The 21,189-nt window shown below is 57.6% G+C and overlaps 1 protein-coding gene across 2 annotated transcripts; it reads right to left on the bottom strand.

The window, feature by feature from the left end:
- Positions 1–2,449: 2,449 nt before the first annotated feature.
- PITX1 (paired like homeodomain 1) lies at positions 2,450–14,967 on the bottom strand. Of its 2 annotated transcripts, none has more exons than XM_079917005.1 (4): positions 14,302–14,967; positions 8,420–8,656; positions 5,864–6,096; positions 2,450–3,840 (listed from the first exon to the last, which is right to left on the bottom strand). In XM_079917005.1, exons 2-4 carry the CDS (start codon positions 8,586–8,588, stop codon positions 3,298–3,300), a joined length of 945 nt encoding a protein of 314 aa, XP_079773131.1. In that variant the 5' UTR covers positions 8,589–8,656; positions 14,302–14,967; the 3' UTR covers positions 2,450–3,297. The 2 variants fall into 2 exon arrangements, with proteins under 2 accessions (XP_079773131.1, XP_079773130.1); XM_079917004.1 differs by lacking the exon at positions 14,302–14,967 and adding an exon at positions 12,059–12,151.
- Positions 14,968–21,189: the final 6,222 nt, after the last annotated feature.

Raw genomic sequence — 21,189 nt, forward strand, 5'->3', positions numbered from 1 at the left:
CTTTTCTATTTCCTGCGGGCCAGTCCTGTGTGGCCAGCAGAAATTATGATCTCTTCAAGGTCAGACACCCTCCCCTGCCATGTTGCCCACGATGCTTGGCATGGGGCAGCCCAGTGCGGAAGGTAGAGGGGTGACTGGGTTTGAATCCATCCCATCACTTCCTGCTGTGTGGCTTCTTTAAGCCTCAGGGGCCTCATCAGGGAAAGGGGATAATGAGGATCATCTCATAGGGCTGCGTGCAGGTAAAAGGGGCTCACCTATGAGACGCGTGCACTTAGCAGAGGGCCCTGGACCCTGAATGGGCTCAGTGTACGATACCGCTTGCCACTGGAGGCGGAGATGGCGCCGCCTCCTCCCGAACAGCCTTGCCTGCAAGCCCATCCTGTTTGAAGCAGGACTTTCATTCTTTCTTACTCACAGCACCATGTTTTCTTCAAAAGCACTCAGCCCAGTTTGTAATTATACGTGTTTGTTTACTTGTCCATGAGAGCAGGGACTGTGTCTGTTTCCCGCTTCTCCATCCCCAGCACCAAGGGCAGAAGCACAGTAAATGAAGCCTCCCCAGTCTTCTTCAGGCAGAGCAGGACCAGGACTTTCTGCCTTTTCTCAGAGCACTTGCCTTTCAGAACCCCGTGTGTTCCTCACCCCCCCTCCAGAGATGACCCTGCAGGTGGTGTAGCTGGGGAGGGCTGGGTACTACCTGCAGGCACAGAATGGATGGGGGGGCCCAAGGCTGGGTCCTGCACTCACCCTGGTGGCCGTGGTCCCTGATGGACGATGGGGTCATCCTGGACTGCTGCTGCCTTTCCTCCTGGCTGCAGCTGTTCGGCCTGTGGCCCTGCCTCCACACTAAGTCTCTACCAGAGCTCTTCTTCGGCCCTCCTCTCACCTGAGACGGGGCCTGACTTTCAGAGAGGCCTCTCTGCCTCCCTCTTCTCTCCGGTCCCACCTCCTTCTAGGTCTCTCCTGCCTCCTGCTCTCAGCTGAGACCAGGGCCCCCTGGCCTTGGCAGATGTGTGAGGCTGGGGGAGGCACTCTGAGTCCAGATGTGATTGTGTTTATGTTTCCAGAGAGTGAGGGGTCGGAGCTCTGGACTCCAGCTGTTGGGGGAGGGGTGGTCGGGCTCCAGCCCCCTGCCCCAACCTTCCCTCCCCCCTCCTCCCTCCTCCAGCCTGTGTATCTGGCCCGGTCCTTCTCAGAACCCTTCACTCCAAGTCCTACAGCATCAGGCTGAGCCATCCTCCAGCAAGGACCCCTCCTCACTCCTCATCTGAAGGTGAGAAGACCGGTGGAAGGATGCCTGGCTTTGGAATCCGTGTGACCTTGGCCCAGTGCATGGTGTGATGGAGCCTTGGTTCCATCATCTGTATAATAGGGACAGCACTCCTGACCTCAGAGGCAGTGTTGACCTGGTTTAGGAATGTGTGCACAGGGCTCTCCAGCTATTAGCTCATGACTAAGCCCATGGCTGTGCCCCACTCCCATCTAGCGCTTGCCTGGGTCCAGCTCCAGGGCAGTGACAATCACAAGGTGATTCTAAAGCAGAATACCACCCCCTCCTTCCTCCCCTGCTACAGCTGCAGACATTTTGTTTTGCCATTAGAAGAGACTTACTTAAGGGAAGCAGAATTTTACAGGCAGTTTACAGGCTGGTCTTGTTCAGTAGTTTCCAAAAGTAGGGGGAGGTGGCGGCGGGAGCGACCGATAACTTGGGATGTAAGGTAAGTGAGAAGTGAGTTCTGTGAGATGGATGGACACTTTCACCGGAACAGCCATATGCCCCTGCGTGGGATTTCGATGTGGAGGCCCTGGCTCGACTCTGGCGGATCCAGCACCCTCGGTCCTCCTGGAACAACCAGAGCAGGGCTCAAGGTGGGGGCACCGGGCCTATTGGAGAACAGGCAACCCCAGGTCTAAAGAGGCTCTCAGCGGCTCCCACCGCCAAGCTCCCAGCAGACAAAGGCCGCGAAGCACCCTAAAAGCCTGGAGCGTCACTGCAGACCCAGTCTGGGAAGAGCCTGCAGAATCCGGCGGTCGGGTAGGGCGGGTGGTCCAGGCTAGAGCGGCCCGCGCGCGGCGCCGGGAGGCTGAGCCGCACCGCCGATGAGTATCGGGCGCGCGCCGGCGCGCGCGGAAAGGGAGCTCGGAGCGCTGGGCTGCGCCCTCAAGGGAGCCGGGTTGAACTGGTCTGGAATGGTGGTGGGGAAGTGGGCGTAGGGTCCTCTGGCAGGGTCGGCTTCGGCTCTTTTCTCCTACTCGCAGGGCCCACGGGGGTGCAGTTCCCTTTCTACCCGCCTTCCCTCCAAGACCGAATGAAGCAGTCAGGGCTCGGCAGTGGTTAGCACGCTCGTACTATGGTTTTAATGGATGTACATGGACAAGTCGATATAGACAGATTTATAATTCTATACAGTCAGTCCGACATACACAAGGACGCTGTAAACTGGGGCGCGGGCCGGAGAGCGGGTGTGCAAAGTGGGCACGGCGTGGGGCCCTGGCCGCTCCCCGAGCTCTCCCGGCTCGACTCTTGCACGGCGGGCGGTGAGGAGGCGGCTCCTCGCCGGACAGGCGGGCCACCTTCTAGCCGGGAGCTGAGGGGAGGGCCTGGGCTTGCTGCGAAGCTTGGGGGCTGGGATGCTCTGAGACGAGCACTCCGCATGCTCCCGCCTCGTCCGCACCGCCAGCTGCGGCTCGTTGGCCTTAAAGTAATCCTGCGGGGCAGGCAAGGGCTCTTCGAGGCGCGCCGGGGCCATTAGTACGGCTCCACGGCGAGATCCCGACCCTGGACTGGGTACCGTCATCCCTGGCCCAGCGCCCCTCCAACTTGGATCCGGATCGAGCTAAGGTATGCTTGGCCGGGCCTAGCTCGGAGGGGGCGTCTTGGTTCGCACCTGGCCGGGGTCCAGGCTTGCCGGCGGTCCGCGCTCCAGTTCGCAGGCGGGAACGCGGGCTACGGGGCGTCTCCTCCGGGCCGCCGGCCTCGGCGCTCGCCTCCCGCGCCGCGTCCCCTCCGCAGAGTGGCCCACCGGGCCCCGAGCGAGCGAGCGAGCACGCACCACCCGCGCCATCCCGAGGAAAATTGCAACTCATCCGTTTTTTCGCGGCACTTTTCTCCGACGTCTTTTTGCTTTGTCTCGTTTTGGAGGGCAGAGTGGGGTCCAGGAAAGCAAACACAAAACCAAGCCGGAGGTGGGGAGCAGGGGGCCGCGCAGGCGCCAGGTCCTCCGCGCCCTCACCCGACCCGGTCCCGGCCCCGGCGCTGTGCCGGCCGCCGGCCCGCGTGGCCCGGCTGGGCGGTCAGCTGTTGTACTGGCACGCATTGAGGCCCGAGGCCGGGCCCTGCAGGCCGCCGTAGCCGAACGACGAGTGCTGCTTGGACTTGAGCCGCAGGCTGGCTAGGCTCGAGTTGCACGTGTCCCGGTAGACGCTGTAGGGCGAGGCGGGTGTGCCGTACGGGCAGCCGCCCGGTGACATGGCCGAGTTAAGCGAGGAGCCGGTGAGGTTGTTGATGTTGTTGAGGCCCGAGTTGGGCATGCCGGGCACAGCGCCCGGGCCCATGCTCGACGGCATGGTCATGGAGGAGATGGAGCTGGGGGCCGAGAACATGGACTGCGACGACAGCGGGCTCATGGAGTTGAAGAAGGTGAAGCTCTTGGTGGAGAGCGGCGCTGGTGCCAGGCTCTTAGCGGCCCAGTTGTTGTAGGAGTAGCCAGCGGCGTACACGTCCTCGTAGGGCTGCACCAAGCCGCTGAACTGCGGCACGTAGCCGCCCTTGCACAGGTCCAGCTGCTGGTTACGCTCGCGCTTCCGCCACTTGGCTCGCCGGTTCTTGAACCAGACCTAGGGGAGGGGGACAGGAGAAAGGTCAGGGCTGCCGAGGGCGGGAAGACGCCTCCCCCTCCCCCGCCCCACCCGAGGCCTCCGCCCGCTTCCTTCTCTCCGAATACCGTTTCTTTCTTCGATATTTCCACCCCTGCCTTCTCTCCATAATGGTTCCCTTCCTGTCTCCAGAAAATATTAGTCTTTTCCTTTTTCTGATCTTTATCCTCTTCCCCCAATTAAATCCGGTTTCTTCTCCTAATACGGATCCTCTTTTTTTTTTTTTTTAACAAATATTTGTTTTCTTTCTTCCTCTCTCAACCAGGTCATCTTCTGCCTTCTCCCGCAAACGGTTCCCCATGTACCTCCTAAATACTCCATCCATTTTCTTCTTCCTCGAATACAAAAGGTAGTTTTCTTTCCTGAAATATACGACCTTGCGACTCCTCTCATTCTTCAGTCTATTTTTCATTCCTCAGATAGTCTGTTTCCATCTTTATTGGTAATATTTGACATTATCATTTCTGCCTCAAATGTTTATTTTCGTTCCGTCCACCCCACTATCTGAACCACTTTCTTCTCCCTCAAACAGTCCATTTTTCTTCGTTATCCCCCATTTTTGATCCTTTTGATTCTTCTGCAAATATTTAGTTTGTTTTTTTCTTTCCAAATATCTGACCTTCACTGTTTCTCTTAAATGGTTGATTCTTTAGTCTTCTCAAATACTTGATCCTTTTGCTTCTCCCTTAAATACTTAATTTCTTTTCTGCTACCTAAATATACGCCAAATATGTTTTTCTGCAAATATTTAATTTCCTTTCACTTCTTACTAGTTTCTCTCTACTCTCCCCCTCCACTTTTCCTCACAAAATTCCGTTAGAACCTCTTCTTTCCCAACTCCCAGTGCTTGCCGATCCTCATCTAGTCCCAGTCCTTTGCCCTCCGCAGCCCTCGACCAGCCCCGGGCTGTATCCCGACCTCTCTTGCCGGACCCCTGCATCTCAGCCTTCTCCATCCCCAGCACTAACGTTGCCTGATTCCACCCCCACTCCACCCCACCCGTACCACCGTAAACCCCAGGCAGGCTTAGTGAGTTCAGGATTACCGAATGCTGTCTTCACTCTATCCCACTGGGCTGGCCAGCCTGACTGGGGAGGGGTGAGAGCTGGGGTTATAGCAGGGAGTCTGTGGCCCAGGTGGGACTTTGGTTTAGCTTGGAACGTGCTCCCAATATCTGATTAAATATTTGCAGTACCCAGAGAAGAAGTGATTCTCTTGCTGCTCTGGCAGGACAGCCATGTTTTCACTGGGAACCAAGGGGTGAGAAGAGGGAGGGTGAAGTCCTGTCTTGAGTTGGAGACCTTACATCTCCAAAGGGATTTGGCCTGAGGCTCACTCATCCACCAGAGCTGCCCCCTCCTCACCTGAACCCAGCCCTACGGGAAAGGGCATTAGGGAAAGGGTTCAGCTAAGACTGGCCGAATGGCTGAGAAAGAGTCCGGTGGAGAATATCCTGAGATTTTGGAGAAGCAGCGTACGGGTGGGACCACTGCCCTAGGAAGTTTTGAGACCCCCCCCAAGCCTGCACTCTTATCAGGCCTCTCCCAGGCTGCCAGGCAGGATCTGCCTTTCCCTTTCGTTTTCGCGGGAAGGTGCCAGCGGCTCGGAGGTCCCCAGCAGCGGGGAATCCTCTGCTCAGTCTAGGGGGTAACAGCCGAGCGGGTTCTGGGCTCTGCAGGGCAGGGGAACATCCCTTGGGGACACAGGTCTTTGGGCGGGGGCTGCGGTAGAGCCCGAGGGTCAGATGGGATGCGGGTCAGAGGGATCCGAGGCGGCAGCAGCCGAGGGGGGCTAGCACCAAACGGCTCTGCAGCAGCTGGGTAGACCGGGGCCTAAGGTGGAATCACCTCCGGTGGAGGGAGGGAGCCGGTCTGAGTGTGCGAAAGAGTGATAGTCTGAGCGCGGGTCTAAGCTTTCAAGGGCTGCGCTGGGCCGGCTGGCAGCCTTCTGCGCGGGTCCCCTTAGGCGCGCACCCCACGCTCACCCTCACGCGTGGCTCGGTGAGGTTGGTCCACACGGCGATCTCCTCCCGCATGCTCATGTCCGGGTAGCGGTTCCTCTGGAACGTGGCCTCCAGCTCTTGCAATTGCTGGCTTGTGAAGTGCGTGCGTTGCCGCCGCTGCTTCTTCTTCTTGGCGGGGTCCTCCACACCGCCGCAGCCTGCGCCGCCCGCACTGCTGTCCTCGGGCCCCTTGGGTTCCCCGCTGCGCTCCTTCTCTGAAGCAGGCAGGACAGGGCGCCAGTCACCTCGGGCTTATGCCCTTTTGCACCCCATCCCGGCTCCACCGAAGCGCTCGTGGTCAGCCCTGGTGGGGCCCGCTCTCCCGCCAGGGCCCCTGGAATTGTACCCATTGGAAAGAGCCCGCCTGTGCCGGGTAGGGTAGGCAGTAGTCACCTCTGATCAGGCTCGTCTGGGAGAAGAGCCCAGGAGTCGGAGACGTGGGCCTAGGTTCCTAGCTGCGCAGGGCCTGCTCTCACAGCTCGGCTCATGCTGGGGCTCTGCTGTTGATGTCACCCGAAAATGTACATTTTTTAGGGCTCTTGGGGTTCTAAATCAGAGGGGGTCTCTGCTTTTCTGAACTAGGATCAAATCTTTCTAGCCTGAAGCTGGGGGGGGGTGGAGCAAGAGCCAGGCAGTGGCCTGCAGCCCCTCCAATTTCTTCTCCCCAGGGCCGTGTGGGAGCCCCACCGGGCAGGCACAACACAGCCGGGTTCTCGGCCTTAGCTCCAGGCCTCAAGTCCCAAGGCACAGAAAATCCCTCTGGCAGCAGCCAGGCAGCCCAGACTCACAGACTCTGTCTAGGTGACCTGGGGGCTCTAGCCTCTCTCTCTTTGAAGCTACACAAACAACATGCAGTTATAGAAACATTGAAACATAAAGAAAAAGAATTTAAAAACAAAACACAGAAGCCCAGAAAAGCTCACAGCTCTATGCCTAAAAACATAGAAAGGGTCACAAATTCTTAAAAATAGGCAGGTAGAAACACAGCAAATGCAGATTAAGAAGCCAGAAACCTCCGTGCAAACACACCCCTAACTAAATACAGTGCTGTTAAGTGTATAAACTCCAGGCAGACACAGGCATTTATTTATCTGGGATTTAAAAAAAATCAATGTACTGTTGTAGATAGATTTTTTTTAACCCCTTCCTGATAATGCCCTTCTAGAAATAATTTTTAAATCCCAGGGAAATACAACACTATAGTTAGATAACTTAAATTCCCCAAATAACATCACTGTAAACGGATTTTGAGAAAATCCCGGAGAAAAGCGCCATTTTGGATTGACTTTTTAAAATCTCCCGAAGAATAATGTTGCATGTAGATATTTTAAATTCCAGAGAAATATATCTAGTATAGCAATTCTTTCTATAACGAAAAATACAGTTAATTTAAAAAATTTATTCTCACAGACTTGGCTTTTTAAAGCAATCTATGACTATGTATTTCTCTGGGTTTTAAAAATAAAAACCAACCAAAGGCCACGGTTAAAACTTTTGAAAACAGAAGTACCGTCCAGCGTTGATTGTTTTTTTAACCAAGCAAACAGAACCTCTCAGGGAAAGTCACTTAGGGATGCAAAACAGAAATAAATAGAGATTAAAAACTCGTAGAGAAACACTCAGCGGTGGATTAAGAAATGAACGCAGAAGAGGCGCCCACGGCCGGGGAAGTGGGAAGTTCGGCGGCGGCGCTGAACTAGGACCTCGAGCGCGGGAGCCGTTCGGAGACCCTGGAGCCCGGGCAGGGCCGGGTATTGACCTCATCACTGCCCGCGCCGCCCACCCGCCGGCCCAGTAGCTGGCGTGGGGGAAAAAGCTTGAGCTCGGGCAGAAAGGCAGCGCGGAAGGAGACTTGGCCGAGCAGAGTCGGAGCCCTGGACCCGCGGCCTGGCGGCTCCGGGCTCTGGCGGAGCACGTGGGGCACGGATCCCTCTTTTAGGCGGTTCTGACTGGTGCCGGGTCGCCCCTCTTGGCCCACTCGCCCTCGCTGTCCTCTCTTTTCCCTTTACTTAAGGTTGTTTTTCTTCCCCCCCAGTTTGCTTTTCCGACTTTTCCCGCCACCTTCTCTTAGGTCTCTCCCTCTCAGTCAGTCGCCCACAGTCTGTCGGGGTGTCTGTACTCTCTCTCTCTGGGCACTTTCTCTCGCCCGCCGCCCATTCCTTTCTGATCTGCTCCTCTCCTTCGGTCCAAGCGGCCCTTCGACAACCATTTGCGCAAGCCTAACTGTTCTCCCCGTTCTATTTGCTCCCGATCAAGAGGGGCTGTCATTCCGACCCTTCGGTTGTAGGTTCGTGCATTTGCAGGTCACTTGGCGCGTGGGCACCGCGTGGAAGTGCCTTCGAAAAGCACTAAATTTCCGCTTCATAAAGCGCCTACTTGTCCGTGTTCAGCGTCAGGTGGAGAATGGGAAAAGTAAAGGTCCTGAGGCCTCCTGGGGCGTAGAGCGAGCGTGACTGTGCGGAGCGGGCGCCAGGCCCTGCTCCCGGCTCCCTGCACTCGGGTAGGCTCCATGCGCGCCTCGCGGGGAGCCGAGCTTACCTGGCAGCTCCGTGTCGGACGACTCGCTGGCGGAGTTCTCGAGCGGCTCGCGGGGGTCGGCGGCGCGGGCTAGGTGGAAGGCGGGCCCCATGTCGTGCGGCTGCGGCGGCGGCGGCCGGAGCCCCTCCGGCAGCCGCTCCAGGCTCATGCCCCCCTTGAAGGCGTCCATGGAGGCGGGGACCGCGGCGGGCGCTCCAGGGGCCGGAGCTGCGCGCGCCCGGCAGCCCTGGCTGCGACCTGTGAGGACAAGAGCGCAGCGCCTAAGCGGCCGCCCCCCAGGGCTGCCCGCGCCCGAAACGACGCCGCGCCCGCCCCATGGACCGCCCGGGGCTGCGGGGCCAGGCGGGCGGCGGCGGCAGCGGTTTCCCGCGACCGGGAGCCCGGCTTCGCGCTCCGCGCTGCCCTCCCGCCGCTCGGGCCTCAGCCGCCCGCCCGGCCCCGGTTCCGGCTCCCGATCCGGGGCCGGTTTCTAAGGCTCCGGACGGCGCCGGCAGAGTCTGTCTTAAAGCGACAGCGCGCACGCCAGGTTCCAGCAGTCCCTGCGCCAGGGGTGGTGGGTGGGGTGGGCCTGGGTGGGAGGGGGCTGGGAGGGAAGGAGGGAGCGAACGAGCGAGCGAGGGAGCGCGGGCGGAATCCAGCCGCGAGCCGCCCGCGCAGCCGCGCCCTCTCTGCCGCCCTCCCTCCTTCCCTCCCTCACTGCCTCGCCCGCGCCCTCCCCCTCCGCAGCCACCTTCCCGCCGCCTCCCCCCTCCCGCGGCCTCGCCGCGCCTCACCCTCCTTCCCCGGTGACACACTGAGTTCTCCCGCGGCCGCACAAAAGAAACGCATCTGGCCTGCAAGTCCCGCGCGGCTCGTGCCCACCTCAAGCCCCAAATGACTTGTTTCGCTCAAAATCAACTCCTGTCTGGGCCGCCTCGAAGTCCCGAGCCCCCGGCAAGAACAGCCCAGGATGAGTGAATGTTCACCAAGGAGGATCGCACCGACCGGGCGCCTGCGAGCCAGCGCCAGGGTGGGGGCAGAGCCCGGGGCTCGTTCTGGCAGCTCCCAGCGGCGTCCTCGTCGAGGGGCCGCGGCCCCTCCTTACCCGGCCTCGTCTCCCGGGACCTGAGCCAGGCTGAGTGACAGCAGCCTGCGCTCTAATGGGCCCCCGGATGCTGCCTCCTAATTAGCTTGGACCCTCTCCCCCAAGGCTTCTTCTCAGGCCTCCCCCTCTGCACCGCAGTCAATTTTCCGGGATTGGGATAGAACTGATGGCTTCTAATCAGATGAAGCGTTTCTGTTGGCTCCAGGCCGCTGGCGAGTGCAGCAGGAGACCCCAAAAGCCCTGCCAGGCCCCAGAGCCTCTTCAGTAGGGCTGTCTCCCCTTGTTTTGCACCTTCAATGGTCTGACCAAATCCGCCAGGCCCCGGCCTCGGTTGCCACACGATGGGGCTCTGCCCCCTTCAGGGCACGTTTGCAGGGCCTGGGGCCTCACTTTGGCTTCCCAGAGCTTCAGGCACAGGCCTGGCAGGCCAGGTGACTGCAGTTTTCAAGCCTAGGCCAGCAGCCCAGGAAGCCTAGGACCGTCTTTGAGCTTCTCTCCCACACAGTGGTAGCTAAGCTGCAGCACCAGTGGGCACTCTACGAGCACAGGCAAAGACATTCCCCTTCCCACCCCTAAGAATGAGTCCCTCGTTGAATCCTCCTACTTCAGTAAAGTTTGTTGAAGGATTTTGCTTAACTGGTCTTGAGACATCAGAGTCCTGAGCAAATAGGTGACAGCTCGGGTGGTAGGGTGTGACCCTGACCTGTTCCTCTAGCCACAGCTGGACCCCAGGCTGCCCTCTGCCCCTCATCTGTCTGCTCCACCAGACAGAAGTGGCACTGGGCGGGACAGCGGCCTTGGGGGGAAGCACTGTGGTAATCTCCAGGCCCAGTACCTCACCCTGGGGCCTCGTGCATCCTCATGTCCTCCTGGGGTCTCTGCTTGGGACTGACTGTGCAGGCTGTCAGGGTCTGGGACCCTCTTCAGTCCCTGCCCTCACCTGGCTCCCTATCAGAGGAAGGCACCCGCGCCCCAGGCTGAGCTCCTTGGTAAGGATTATGAGGGCAGGGGCTTGGGCAGGGTGGAACCAGGCCTGCCTCTTGCTCCCTTGGCCTCAGCCCAAGGCCCCCAGCTTTGGTCCCTGGGGAAAAGGCACAGTTCCTTAGGGCTGGCCCACTCTCACTGGGTGCCTGAGGCCACAGGGGCCAAGGTCTGAGGCTGGGGCCAGAGGGAGGATGCATCCCAGGAGTCTGGGTTGGGGGAGGGCCTCAGTAACTCCAGCCTTTTCCTCCCAAAGGGAAGTTTCTCCAAGTTGAGACCCCCAGGGTGAAAACAGACTTGGTGTGTACGGGGATGGTGGGAGGGGAACACGGGGGGTATGATTTGCTAGCATTTGCCCTCAGCCCCATCTTTTACCACATTTTTTAGCTGAATCTCCTGAAGCAGCAGATACCTCCTTTCAAGGAGGTATTCAGGTGCTGCAGCATGCCAGGGAGTGCCCCTTCACACGCCATCTTCCGTTTAGCTGCCTTACCCCGACTGGACAGTGTGCCACCCACGCTGCCTGGATACAGACAGGTCACAGAAGCATGCACGTACTCATACGTACTGCATACCCATACAGGTGTGCTGTGCACACACAGACACACACATACTATGCCCACACGGGGGACTGCGGAGTACAGTCACATATGTGTACACACAGCCAGGCCTCTGGGTCCCAGAACACTGATGCTGTTTGGTGCAAAATCTGGCTGACAGGGGTGTGTTCTAAGCCCACCAAGTGTTGGGCCAAGGTGGGAAACACAGTGCCCCTCTGGATGGGGGCATGGAATGAATGGTCTGCCTACGGGCATCCAGAGGCTGAGGGTCACAGGCCCCCACTCCCCAAAGGGGCTGGAGTCAGGCGTTGCATGGACGGGGACTGTTTTGTGACTCTGCAGCTCTAGCTATTCAGTCTGAGGGGCTTGTATCTCACTGTGGATGCATTTAATGCAGTGATTGAGCACCTGCTGTGTGCCCCTCTGGATCCAAGCCTCTGGCAGTGCTCCAGGCAGTCACCATAATCCCTATGTTTGGAAATCTTAATGCCTGCTGTGTGGATAGAAAGGTGCTCAGACTATTGCCGGTGAAGCTCCATATCCCAGGGGCCCTGAGCCCTAGAGAGGGGCTGAGACTAGTGGGGGCTGCCCAGGGGAGTCTTTTCTGCTAGACCTGGACAGGGCTGAATGAGCAGGGGTGAGGAAGTGATTGCTCTAGAGGAGGCCCTGGCCTGATTCTGGGTGTTGGCTGGAGACGGGACCTGGGCGCTTTCTTTTCTTCCTCAGCCACTCGCTCCGCTGGCTGCTATCCCAGGCAGAGTAGGGGCTTCTTGCACACTCATATCACACCACACACACACACACACACACACACAGACACACACACAGACACACACACACATGCACACACACGAGACAGGAGGCAGCTGTCTTTCAGGAGTAAGAGCAGGGGTTCAGCGTTCCCCTGGCTTTGCTGTCTGACCTTAGACAAGGCTTGACCTGCACTGTGTGCGAGTTCCCGTGTATGACGTGGGACACAGCGATCCCTGACTGCTGCTTCAGCCTCCACCTCACCTGATGATGTGACATGAAGAGAGAAGGGAAGGGGGCTTCCTGGAGCTGGAACCATGTGCCCCATCCCTCCAGGACACACAGAGCTAGCAATGATTCTGTGACTTTCAGGAAATTTGGGGCTTAGAGTCCTGGCTGGGCTCAGCAGAGAAGCCTGGGCTGTTGTCGGGTTGAAATAATCACCACAGGGGCTCTTCCTGAGACTGGGCTTACAGAAAACAGACTCTGTGCCCAAGAATGGCTTAGTAATTTTATTTGGGAAGGGTGGTTGGAGGGTCCTCATGGAGGGCATCCTTCCACCCGCTCACAGAGGTACCTTGTCCTAATCTTTGCACCAGAATCAAGGGATTTTAGGAGAAGGAAAGGAATGTGCCATGGCTTGCCCCAGGGACCATCCATGACTCTCCGGGACATTCCAGCCCTAAGCCTCTTAGGCCGTGGAGAAGTTCAAACTAGAAAACCCAGTTTTGGGAGTGCAGCCCGGACCACCTACCTCCTCTGCCGGATCTAACACCCCCTCCCCAATAAAAACTCTTGTTTCTTTGACTGCAAGCAATCTCTGAGTGATGGGGAAAGGGGTGCTCAGGTAGGGGCTGGGAATGATCTCACTGGATCCTTTAGGCTTTTAGGTCCCCAGCCTGTGACTTCCTTTCAGTCGGGGTTCCCCAGCCTGTCCTGGTGGGAAGAGCTGAGATGTATTCAGGCAGTATGGCTCAGTGGGGTGCTGATGGGAGCATGAAACTCAGAACTCTCCGTAAGCAGCTGGTAGGGCCCATCGCTCTCCAGGCTCATGGCTCACCGGAGCCCACTGGTCGCTGTATAGTTCCTGAGAATGGCTGAGCCAGGGGAAGAGAAGGCTAGGAAAGTGGCAACGGCTGGTCACACAACTGGGAAGCAGAGGGTCAGCTTCTGCTGTACACAGCCTCCTCTTTCCAGCAGCTGCTTTCCTGATAGAAGGGCACCCTGAACCTGGCCTGAAGGTCAGCAAAAGCCACCTCTACACCCTAGCGTCCAGGCAGCCGGGTCTGTATGCTCCAGTGCACTTCTTTTCCTTTTCTGAGCAGAGGTGAGGAGTTCGAAAGCAGTCTGAGGAAAAGGCAGGAGGCCAGCAAGTCCGCCTCCTGTGCTGCCCCTGCTGCCCGTAGCTTTTGTCATCACCCTAGACCTGTAGCCTCTGCCAAGTGGACAGCAACCTGAGGTTGCCTCCCTCTGGCCCTGGTGGCTGTCAGAGGCCACTGGGCTGCCAAGAGGATGCCTGAGCCTTGGTTTCTCAGAAAAGTGGATTCAAATATTTTGATTAAGGGAGTTCCTAAACCGGAAAACCTTGGAACCTGGATTCCGGCCTGGGGTTCCCATTGCTGCGATCCCGGCCACGGGGCCCTCGCTTAACCACGGTGGAATCGGCCGAGATTTAGGAGGCTGGTCAATTTCAGAATTCCGAGACCCGGTTCTAGAGAAGCGGCTGTGTGCTCCGGAACCCAGAGTCAACCACCAAACCCTGGAGAAGCTGCGGGAATGTCTTTATTGGATTTTGCGAAGAGCATTTGGGGTTTCTCTCAGGGTAAGGAAAAGCCTGACCGGTGGCGGCTCCGGCAGGCCGCTTTGGGCTGGGGGCGCCTCCAAGCACTGCGGCGGGACGTCGGGGTGCGCGGCGAAGACAGCCGGGGCTCCGGCCGACGTCTGTTGCTTTCCTGCGGCACAGCTGCCCGAACAAACGAACGAACGAACGAATGAAGCGGTTTCGTTTAGGAAAAATACCCTCTTGACGCGAAGCTTAGGCCGAAGTCCCCGCGCGTGCAGAGGGGCCAGCGCTTCCGCTCGTTCTGGGGCCCCCATTCCTGGGTGCTGCGGGGAGCGGCGGGCGGCCCTCTCGCTTGCCCTTTCTCCCAGAGGTCCCCAGCGGTCCGCACCACCACGAGGGGCTGCGTCCAGGGCTGTGCCCTTCGCAGGGCTGGGGCCCGCACCCCCGAAACTCTTGCCCTCTTAGGGCGCTCAGGGCTAAAGCATGGCGTGGGTCCGCCGGTTAGGTGAGGTAGCGCCTGACGATGGCAGTTGTGATTGTGCGCTGGGCGCAGGAATGAACTCCTGGAGCTGCCTTGATGGCGCCTGGCCTTCGCGATGTGCTCAGTCCCGCGCCACCGGCTGGACCCCACCTACTCCCGGAGCAAACAGCGCGCAACTCGGCCACCACCTCCTTGCGCCCCAACACTGCGGGGACCCAGCGCCCCTAGCCCACAGACTCTTACCTGACCCGGACTGCGCGGCGCGTGCGGCTCCTCGGCTCCGGGCTCGCTCGCCACGGACTCTGGCTTAGGTTTGGACTCTGGCTAGGGCCCCGGATCCAGCTGCGTCTCCGGCTCTGCGCGCAGCTTCGGCCCCTTCTGGTTCGCTACATCCCAGCGTGCAAGGACGCGGCTGCCGCTGCTCGGCCCGCTCCTCCCGCTGCCCCGGCGCCGCCGCCCGTCGCCCGCGGGGAAGGCGGGGACACTAGCTGGGGAGGCGGGAAGGGGGGAGGGGAAGCGAGGCTCTCGCAGGGACCAGCGCGGAGGAGACGGCGCGCAGTCCCGCCGGCTAGGGGTCCCGGCCTCCCTCGGGGCGCAGGCAGGGGTCTGCGCGGCTCGTGGCCCGGGCCCTAGGCCGTTGAGCGCGCCCCGGGACTGCGTGCGCGGAGGCGGGGCCTGGCCGCATGCGGACGAAGTCTCTGCGAGTCCCGGCCTGGCCCCCGCAGGCTTTCTCTCCCCGGGCTCAGTTTCCCACCTGACACGTGAGGGGCTGAGCCCGATCTCGGTTTAGTCGGGGTCTGGTCGGAGTTTCCCCACGTCCCGCTAGGTGACGGTTGAGCCGGGGTTGTGAGAGTCGACCTTTCCCCCTTTCTGCTCAGCCTGCGGGAGGGAGCTGCTCTTGCATATTGACAGGGGGAGTCCGCTGCGCAGAGCTTGGCAACCAAGGGAAGTTGAGGACAGACTCTAGAGTTTCTCTGTGTATGGGGGGGGGGGTTACTAGGGAGGGACAACCTCCCGATCTGCTCTGCTTGGAGGATTCTCCCCCCACCCCTTCCTCCTCAGGGGTTGGGCTGTTGAGGAAAGGAGAGACCAACCCCACAAGGACAGACTTCTGAGGCCCCTTGTCCAGCCCCTTGCCTGCACACCCTCCAGCAGTCGTCCTGCTTGGCCTTTCCACAGGGGAGGACTCAACCTATGTGGCCTGGTTGGTGGCTATCCCTGGCTGGTGGCTCCTGGGAGATGGACCGGACTGAGGGGAACTGGGTTCCAACCGCAGACGACTGGGTTCTTCACCCATGGCCAGATATCCCGCGTGAAGCCTTGTGCCGGAAACCAATTGGACAAACAGGCTCCCGCTTCCCCCAAGTGCCCAGTCTGAGCCTGCTGCCACGGGATGGGGTACAGCGTCGGGCGGGCAGTCGGTCTGGGACTACCCCGGGGGACAGGAGCACCTGAGCCTGCCCCCGACGGCCAAGGGACTCAGGGCTGCCGCTTTGGCTCAAGGTGCCGGGAGATGGCAGTGCGGCGGCCGGGCATCAATGTTTCATGAGGTGCCGTCACCGGCGGCGCCTCCCTGCCTGGTTCTCTCTGACAGCTGCTGCGGGAGAGGCCACGGCCCCCTGCGCCCGCCCTGGCACCCTCTGGTCCTCGCTTCCAAGGCTACCCGGCCGGCAACGCGGAGACCCCGGACGCCCTCCTAACACCCAAAGCCGGAAGCCTGCGGGACCAAGGCTCGCAGAGGCCGCGGCACTCGGGCCCTCAAGGCGGCCCCTGCACCCTGTCCTGCTGTTGCGGGAATCCACAGTCTCCCCTCGACCCTCAACAGCGGGAGCACCTCTTTGGTGGGTGTGTGGGGCTCGGTGCACACAGGATCGTAAGGGTGAAGGCTGAGTCCCTGACACACCCGATTTCAGACTTGGAACGCAGTCTCTAGGCTTGGACCCTGCCCTTCAGGAATTCCAGCTTCTGCTTCTCCCGCTGCCACGAGTTTGTCTGTTTTATGTGTGAAACTGGTTTGTTGGCCAGTCTGGGCCCGTGGGCTGCTAACCTGAGATGCTACCGACCTTGTCTCAGGCAGCCTCCTTCCACACCCTGGGCGCCTGGGCATCTTTGGGCATAAATGTAACCGCTGGGCCCTTACTACGTATGGAGGGCCAGACATTTGTCTAGCTGCGGTGGCATTCACTCTGGTGCTTGCGCTGGGAAATCAAACCTTTCTCCTCCTTCACAGCAGTGATTTTCTGCGTTTTGTTCCCAGTGGCGATTGGGCCCATGAATGTGATTCTCTGTAAGTCCTTGTTCCCAGGCGGAGCCTGTGGTGTCAAAAAGCTGCCTCTGAGACCCGATGGTCAGAGTTGGAGTCTTGTCTGTCTTTTACTGACTGTGTGGCCTTGGGCAAATCACATAACATCTCCCGGCTTCAGCTTCCCTACCTGTGAAATGGGAGAATAATAAGAGTTTTCACTTCGTCGATAAATCTAGGAGATGGTGGAGTTGAGGGGTGTGGCCTGGTGTAAGGGTGGACAGCAGGCTCAGAGTGGTGATACCTGCCGGGTAGCTTTGCTCTTTAAAAGAGTTTGCTCTCATTTTTGTTTCCTTCTTTCCCCAGGGTGGTCACGTTGGTTGAATCAGGCAAGAGGAGGTTCATTCTCTGACTTAGCAGACCTGCTTCTCATCCCCTGCTTAGCTGCTTGGAAGTTTTGGATCAGGGAAGCTGAGCAGGCAGGTCAGGTGGGGTGGAGTGGGATCAGGGCCTGAAAGCCCAGAAGTTCTTGGTGAACTGGAGTAGGTTAAAAATGCTTTTTATGATCATATTTTCACTTCTTCCAAAAAGAATTTTTCACATTTTCCCTTTAGATTTTGACATCTTGGGGGCATACATATTTCTACTTTAAAGGCAGAGGAATCAGGCATCAGAGAGAGGAAGGTTAGAGCTGGATCCACCAGGAAGAGAAGTGACACAATCCTTGTATCTTAGTATCAGTTTAGCTTTAAGCTTCCGGGTACCTAACCAAAAAAGGTCAACAGAATTGTCTGATGCATTTGCTTTGTCTTTCCTTCCAAACTGACATGCTGCTTCTAGTCCAAAGTTTTTCTCCGTAGTACAAAACTCTGAGCTGAATTTGTCACATGAATTCACACTAAACATAATGGGCAAATGTCTTCTGCCACAGTTATGCAGAAAGGCATAACGATTCTTCAAGCAGTATTTCTTATTTCAATATCTAGTAAAAGCAGGGAGAATGTCCTTTCCCTTCATAGCTCTTATTTCAATAGTATTGAAATCAGTATTTATGTAATGATTGGTTAAAACGTATTGCCCCTACCACCTGTAAGCTCCTCGAGAGCAGGGCTGAGCCTCTCTTGCCAACCACAGGACCCTCCCTGGGGGGGGGGGCAAAGGAATTTGGCTATGCTGATTGGCTGGGTGCAGCTTGCAAGCCCACTGCTGAACCAATCAATTTGTGGAGAAGAGTGGCTCAGGGCTGTGTCTGGCCAGGCTAGGGTCACAGGCTGCACCCCAGAAGGATGGGACAGGGTGCACCACCATGTTAGGGACTACTCATCATACTCCCTCCAAAATACTGGCTGCTGCCCTGCAACAAGTCCTCTGAGGTGCAAGTGGAGGGGAATGGGTTAGTTCCCAAAGAAGTCCCTGCCCTGTGAAGGTTCTCAGAGGGCTGCTGATGGTGTTGGTAAGAAGTTCACTCCACTGTAGTGGGGAGGCACTGGCTTTGTTGAGAGTCTGAAGTCCATCAAGATTGTTCCTGCATTCATCTATGGGAAGAGGTAGAGGGCTACCAGAAAGTCTGAGGGCAGGCTCAGAGTCTACTGACTCACATATAGGGATGGATCATTAGATCAAGGAAGGGCATCTATTTGTACTCCCTTTTTCATCTGTGAGGAGGGAATTAGAGGCTCTAAAGGTAGAGAGGAACCCCTAGGATCAGGTAAGAGATTAATTACTTTGAGCGTTATTATACTGCACTTTGAGCTTCCTGGCAGCCAAAGCAAAAATAGAGACCATTTGGGCATCTCAAGTATTTTTTTCATTGCAGACCTATCTGCATTTATATGGAATAATGGAAAGAGCCCTGGTCTGGAACCTTCCTGGACAGGCATCTGTTAAGTCAGCAGAAGTTTAGAGAACACATATTCTGTGCCTGTGATTGCACACACACAAAGACTGATATCTCCTGCTCATTTGGGTTGAGCCAACGAGGCAGACACAGCCACCCATAACCATATTTGGAGCACAGTGCTGGAGAGGAAATCTGCCTGGTGTTGAAGGGCCCTGAATGACATACAGGCTTTGAGTTTGCCTGGAACAGTTCTCCCCCTCTCCCCTCCTACTGTGGAATAGCACTGGAACAGGTGATAAGGCATAGAATGGGGGAAGAGGAAGTTGGAGGATTAAGTGGGAAGCAGATACCACAGGGCTTCACAATCCTTGTTAGGAGGATGGGATGTTCTCCTGAAGGCAAACAGGAGCAGGTGAAGAGTTTAAACAGTGAGAGATCTGGTCAGATTTATATTAGAAAGATCACTCCCTCTGGGTAGTGAAGGATGGATCTGAGGAGGTGATATAGGAGCAGAATACTGCAATAGCATTCACTCGGCCACTTCATCCGTCTCTTTCTTGGTCCATCAGTCTATCCATCTGCCTGGAGCACAGGAGGCTACAGCTTGGCTTGGGAAATACCAAGGTGAGAAGTTGAGGCCCCTGCTTTTGGAGCTGCCCTTTAGAGGGCCTCAGTTTACCCTTCTGTAGGCCTGGTCTGTGTCTCTCATCCTCACAGGCTCTGTGGCTTGTGCTCCAGGAGCCTTCCAGGTGTCTGCTGCTGCTGGGGAGACAGGGCGTTCAGGGCCCGAAGGGGCACAGCCACTGCCACAAACAGACCATCTGGGGAGCCAGCGCGGTGAGCAGCTCTGTCGGAAGCTTTTAAAATAATTACCCCTGCCTCCTCTGGCTGACTGGCTGAGGGCAGCCTATTAGCCCTGAGTTGGAAATTCTGAATTGTTTCATGACGATTGAAAACACGATTGGAGGCCAGGAGGGAGCTGCCCATGAAATATTGATGCTCCCTCAGTGTTGCGGGGCTGCCCCCCTCAGATGGGAACCTCGGATGCATAGAGCTGGTGGCTGCAAAGTGACTGCCCCGTGGGGAGATGGGAGTGTGTTTTGGTGCAGAGTCACCTGCACCTCTAATTCTTCTCTCTAAGCTATGCCCCCCAGCACTCCAGCCCCACTTCCAGGGCTGAGTGGGTTAGAACCTGGGGACTTGAGCTATCCTGTGTGTTCACTTTTGGCCCAGGTTCTCCCCGGCACTCAAGGCTCATCTGGAGGCAGAGTGGGTGGGAATCCCAGTTCTGCCCCCTTATCACTGTGAGCCTCACTTTCTCAGCTGCTCAGTGGGAGATGCCTAGCAGGGCTGTGATGCATAGGGATGGCCATATGTGCAAGGCCTGGCCTCAGCCACAGGCTCGTGAGCTCATCAGGAGCAGCCCTTGGTAGGTCCTGGAGTCAGCTCAGGGCTGGCTACAGGAGCCCCTGCTGGATCCCCAGGGCTTTGTGGTCCCTTCTCCCCTGGGGAATGCTTTGAAGCATTTTGTGTTTCCCCCCTCTGCAAAGCCTATGTAAATACTAGTGCTGAGAAGGTGTGTGCTGGCCTGGCAGGCACCTCTAACGGGTGAGGTGCCCTGAGGTCTTGGTAAGGGACCCCGCATGGCCAGCCCAGGCCTCTGTTCATTGAGGTGAACCTCTGCCATGGCAGAGGAACCTGGTGACAATGCCTGGCTGCCTGCCCTTAGAACTGCCCAGGGCAGCAGAAGAAAGACCTCTGCTGTTTGAGACCTTGACTTGCCAGTCATTATTCTCATTGTGGGAGGTGGTATTCACCCATTTTACAGATTAGGACAGTGCAGGCTGTACGGCATTCCATTTGTCAACAGGCAATTCATCAGGCAATTTCAATAGCACCCACTCCATGTGCTGGCACTGTTTGGGGTGCTGGGGACTCAGGGGTCATAGACAGTCTTGGTGCAATCCTTCATGAGGGATTGGATCTAAAGATGAATGCATCTTTAGAAGTGGGGCAGGTTAGGGGCTGTGGGAGGCAGAACAGGGGCAGCAAACCTAACCTAGGGGTCAGGGCAGGCTTCCTGGAGAAAGTGAACTTCCCCCTGAGGTGTGGGTGTAGCAGGAGTTTGTCCTGGAGCTGGGGTAGGGGCAGGGACGTGACAAAGCTAGCGAAGGGCAGGCTCAGCCTGGATGTTCTTATCCACCTGAGGAAGGGGCACAGCCCCCTGTATCCCTCTTGCCCCACCTGCCATGAGGAGCGGCATAAAGAGCTACCAAAAGGGCCTCCACAGCTCCAAAGTGCTGGGTTCCTGGCCCCTTGGGACTCTCTGGGCTTTATTTTCTTCATGTGAAAAACAAGAAGTTGAATTACTTCTAGCAGAAGGGTGCATTTTTCAGATGAAACTTTACCAGGACTCCTAAGTAGATGAATGCAGTGCTGCTCTGATTGCGGGTACGTGTAGAAGTGGGCTCATCTGCCCTCCCCCCACATTCCTTTCTGGCCCTACAGGCACCCCGAGGAGCCCCAGGGCTCCCTGGACCACAGTTTGCAAGCTGCAGAGTAAGGAGCCTCACCACGAGGCTGTCCAGCCCGTCTCCGAGGGTCCTGGACCCTGGGGGGTCCATCCTGATGGAAGAACCTCCATGGGTCAGCTGTTCCTCGCTCCTTTAAAGTTTCCTGTTCGCTGTTTGTGAGTCAAGTCAGCAAGCACCAGTTAAATACCTACTGGGTCCACGTAGAGGGCACGCTGCTTTTTTAACACCAGCAGGATGCTAGGCCTGTGTGGGGCTCTTTGTATCAGGGCGGTTCCTCATCACAACCAGCTGTCAGCCCGCTTTATAGATGAGGGAGAGGAGAACTTGGAAGAGGCTCAGCGACTTGCCCAAGATGGCGAGTGATAGTAACAATAACACCAGCTCCCGTGGATTAAGGCCCAGGTGTGGGCCGGGGCTTTGCCAACATCTTTCTGTGCGTGAGCTCCTTTTGTTCTCAGAGCAAATCTGTAAAGCAGGCACTGTTTCCATCCCCAGGAATCAAACAAGTGCAGGAC

This window comes from Stenella coeruleoalba (assembly GCF_951394435.1).
Source record: "Stenella coeruleoalba genome assembly, chromosome: 3".
NCBI classification, from domain to species: Eukaryota; Metazoa; Chordata; class Mammalia; order Artiodactyla; family Delphinidae; genus Stenella; species Stenella coeruleoalba.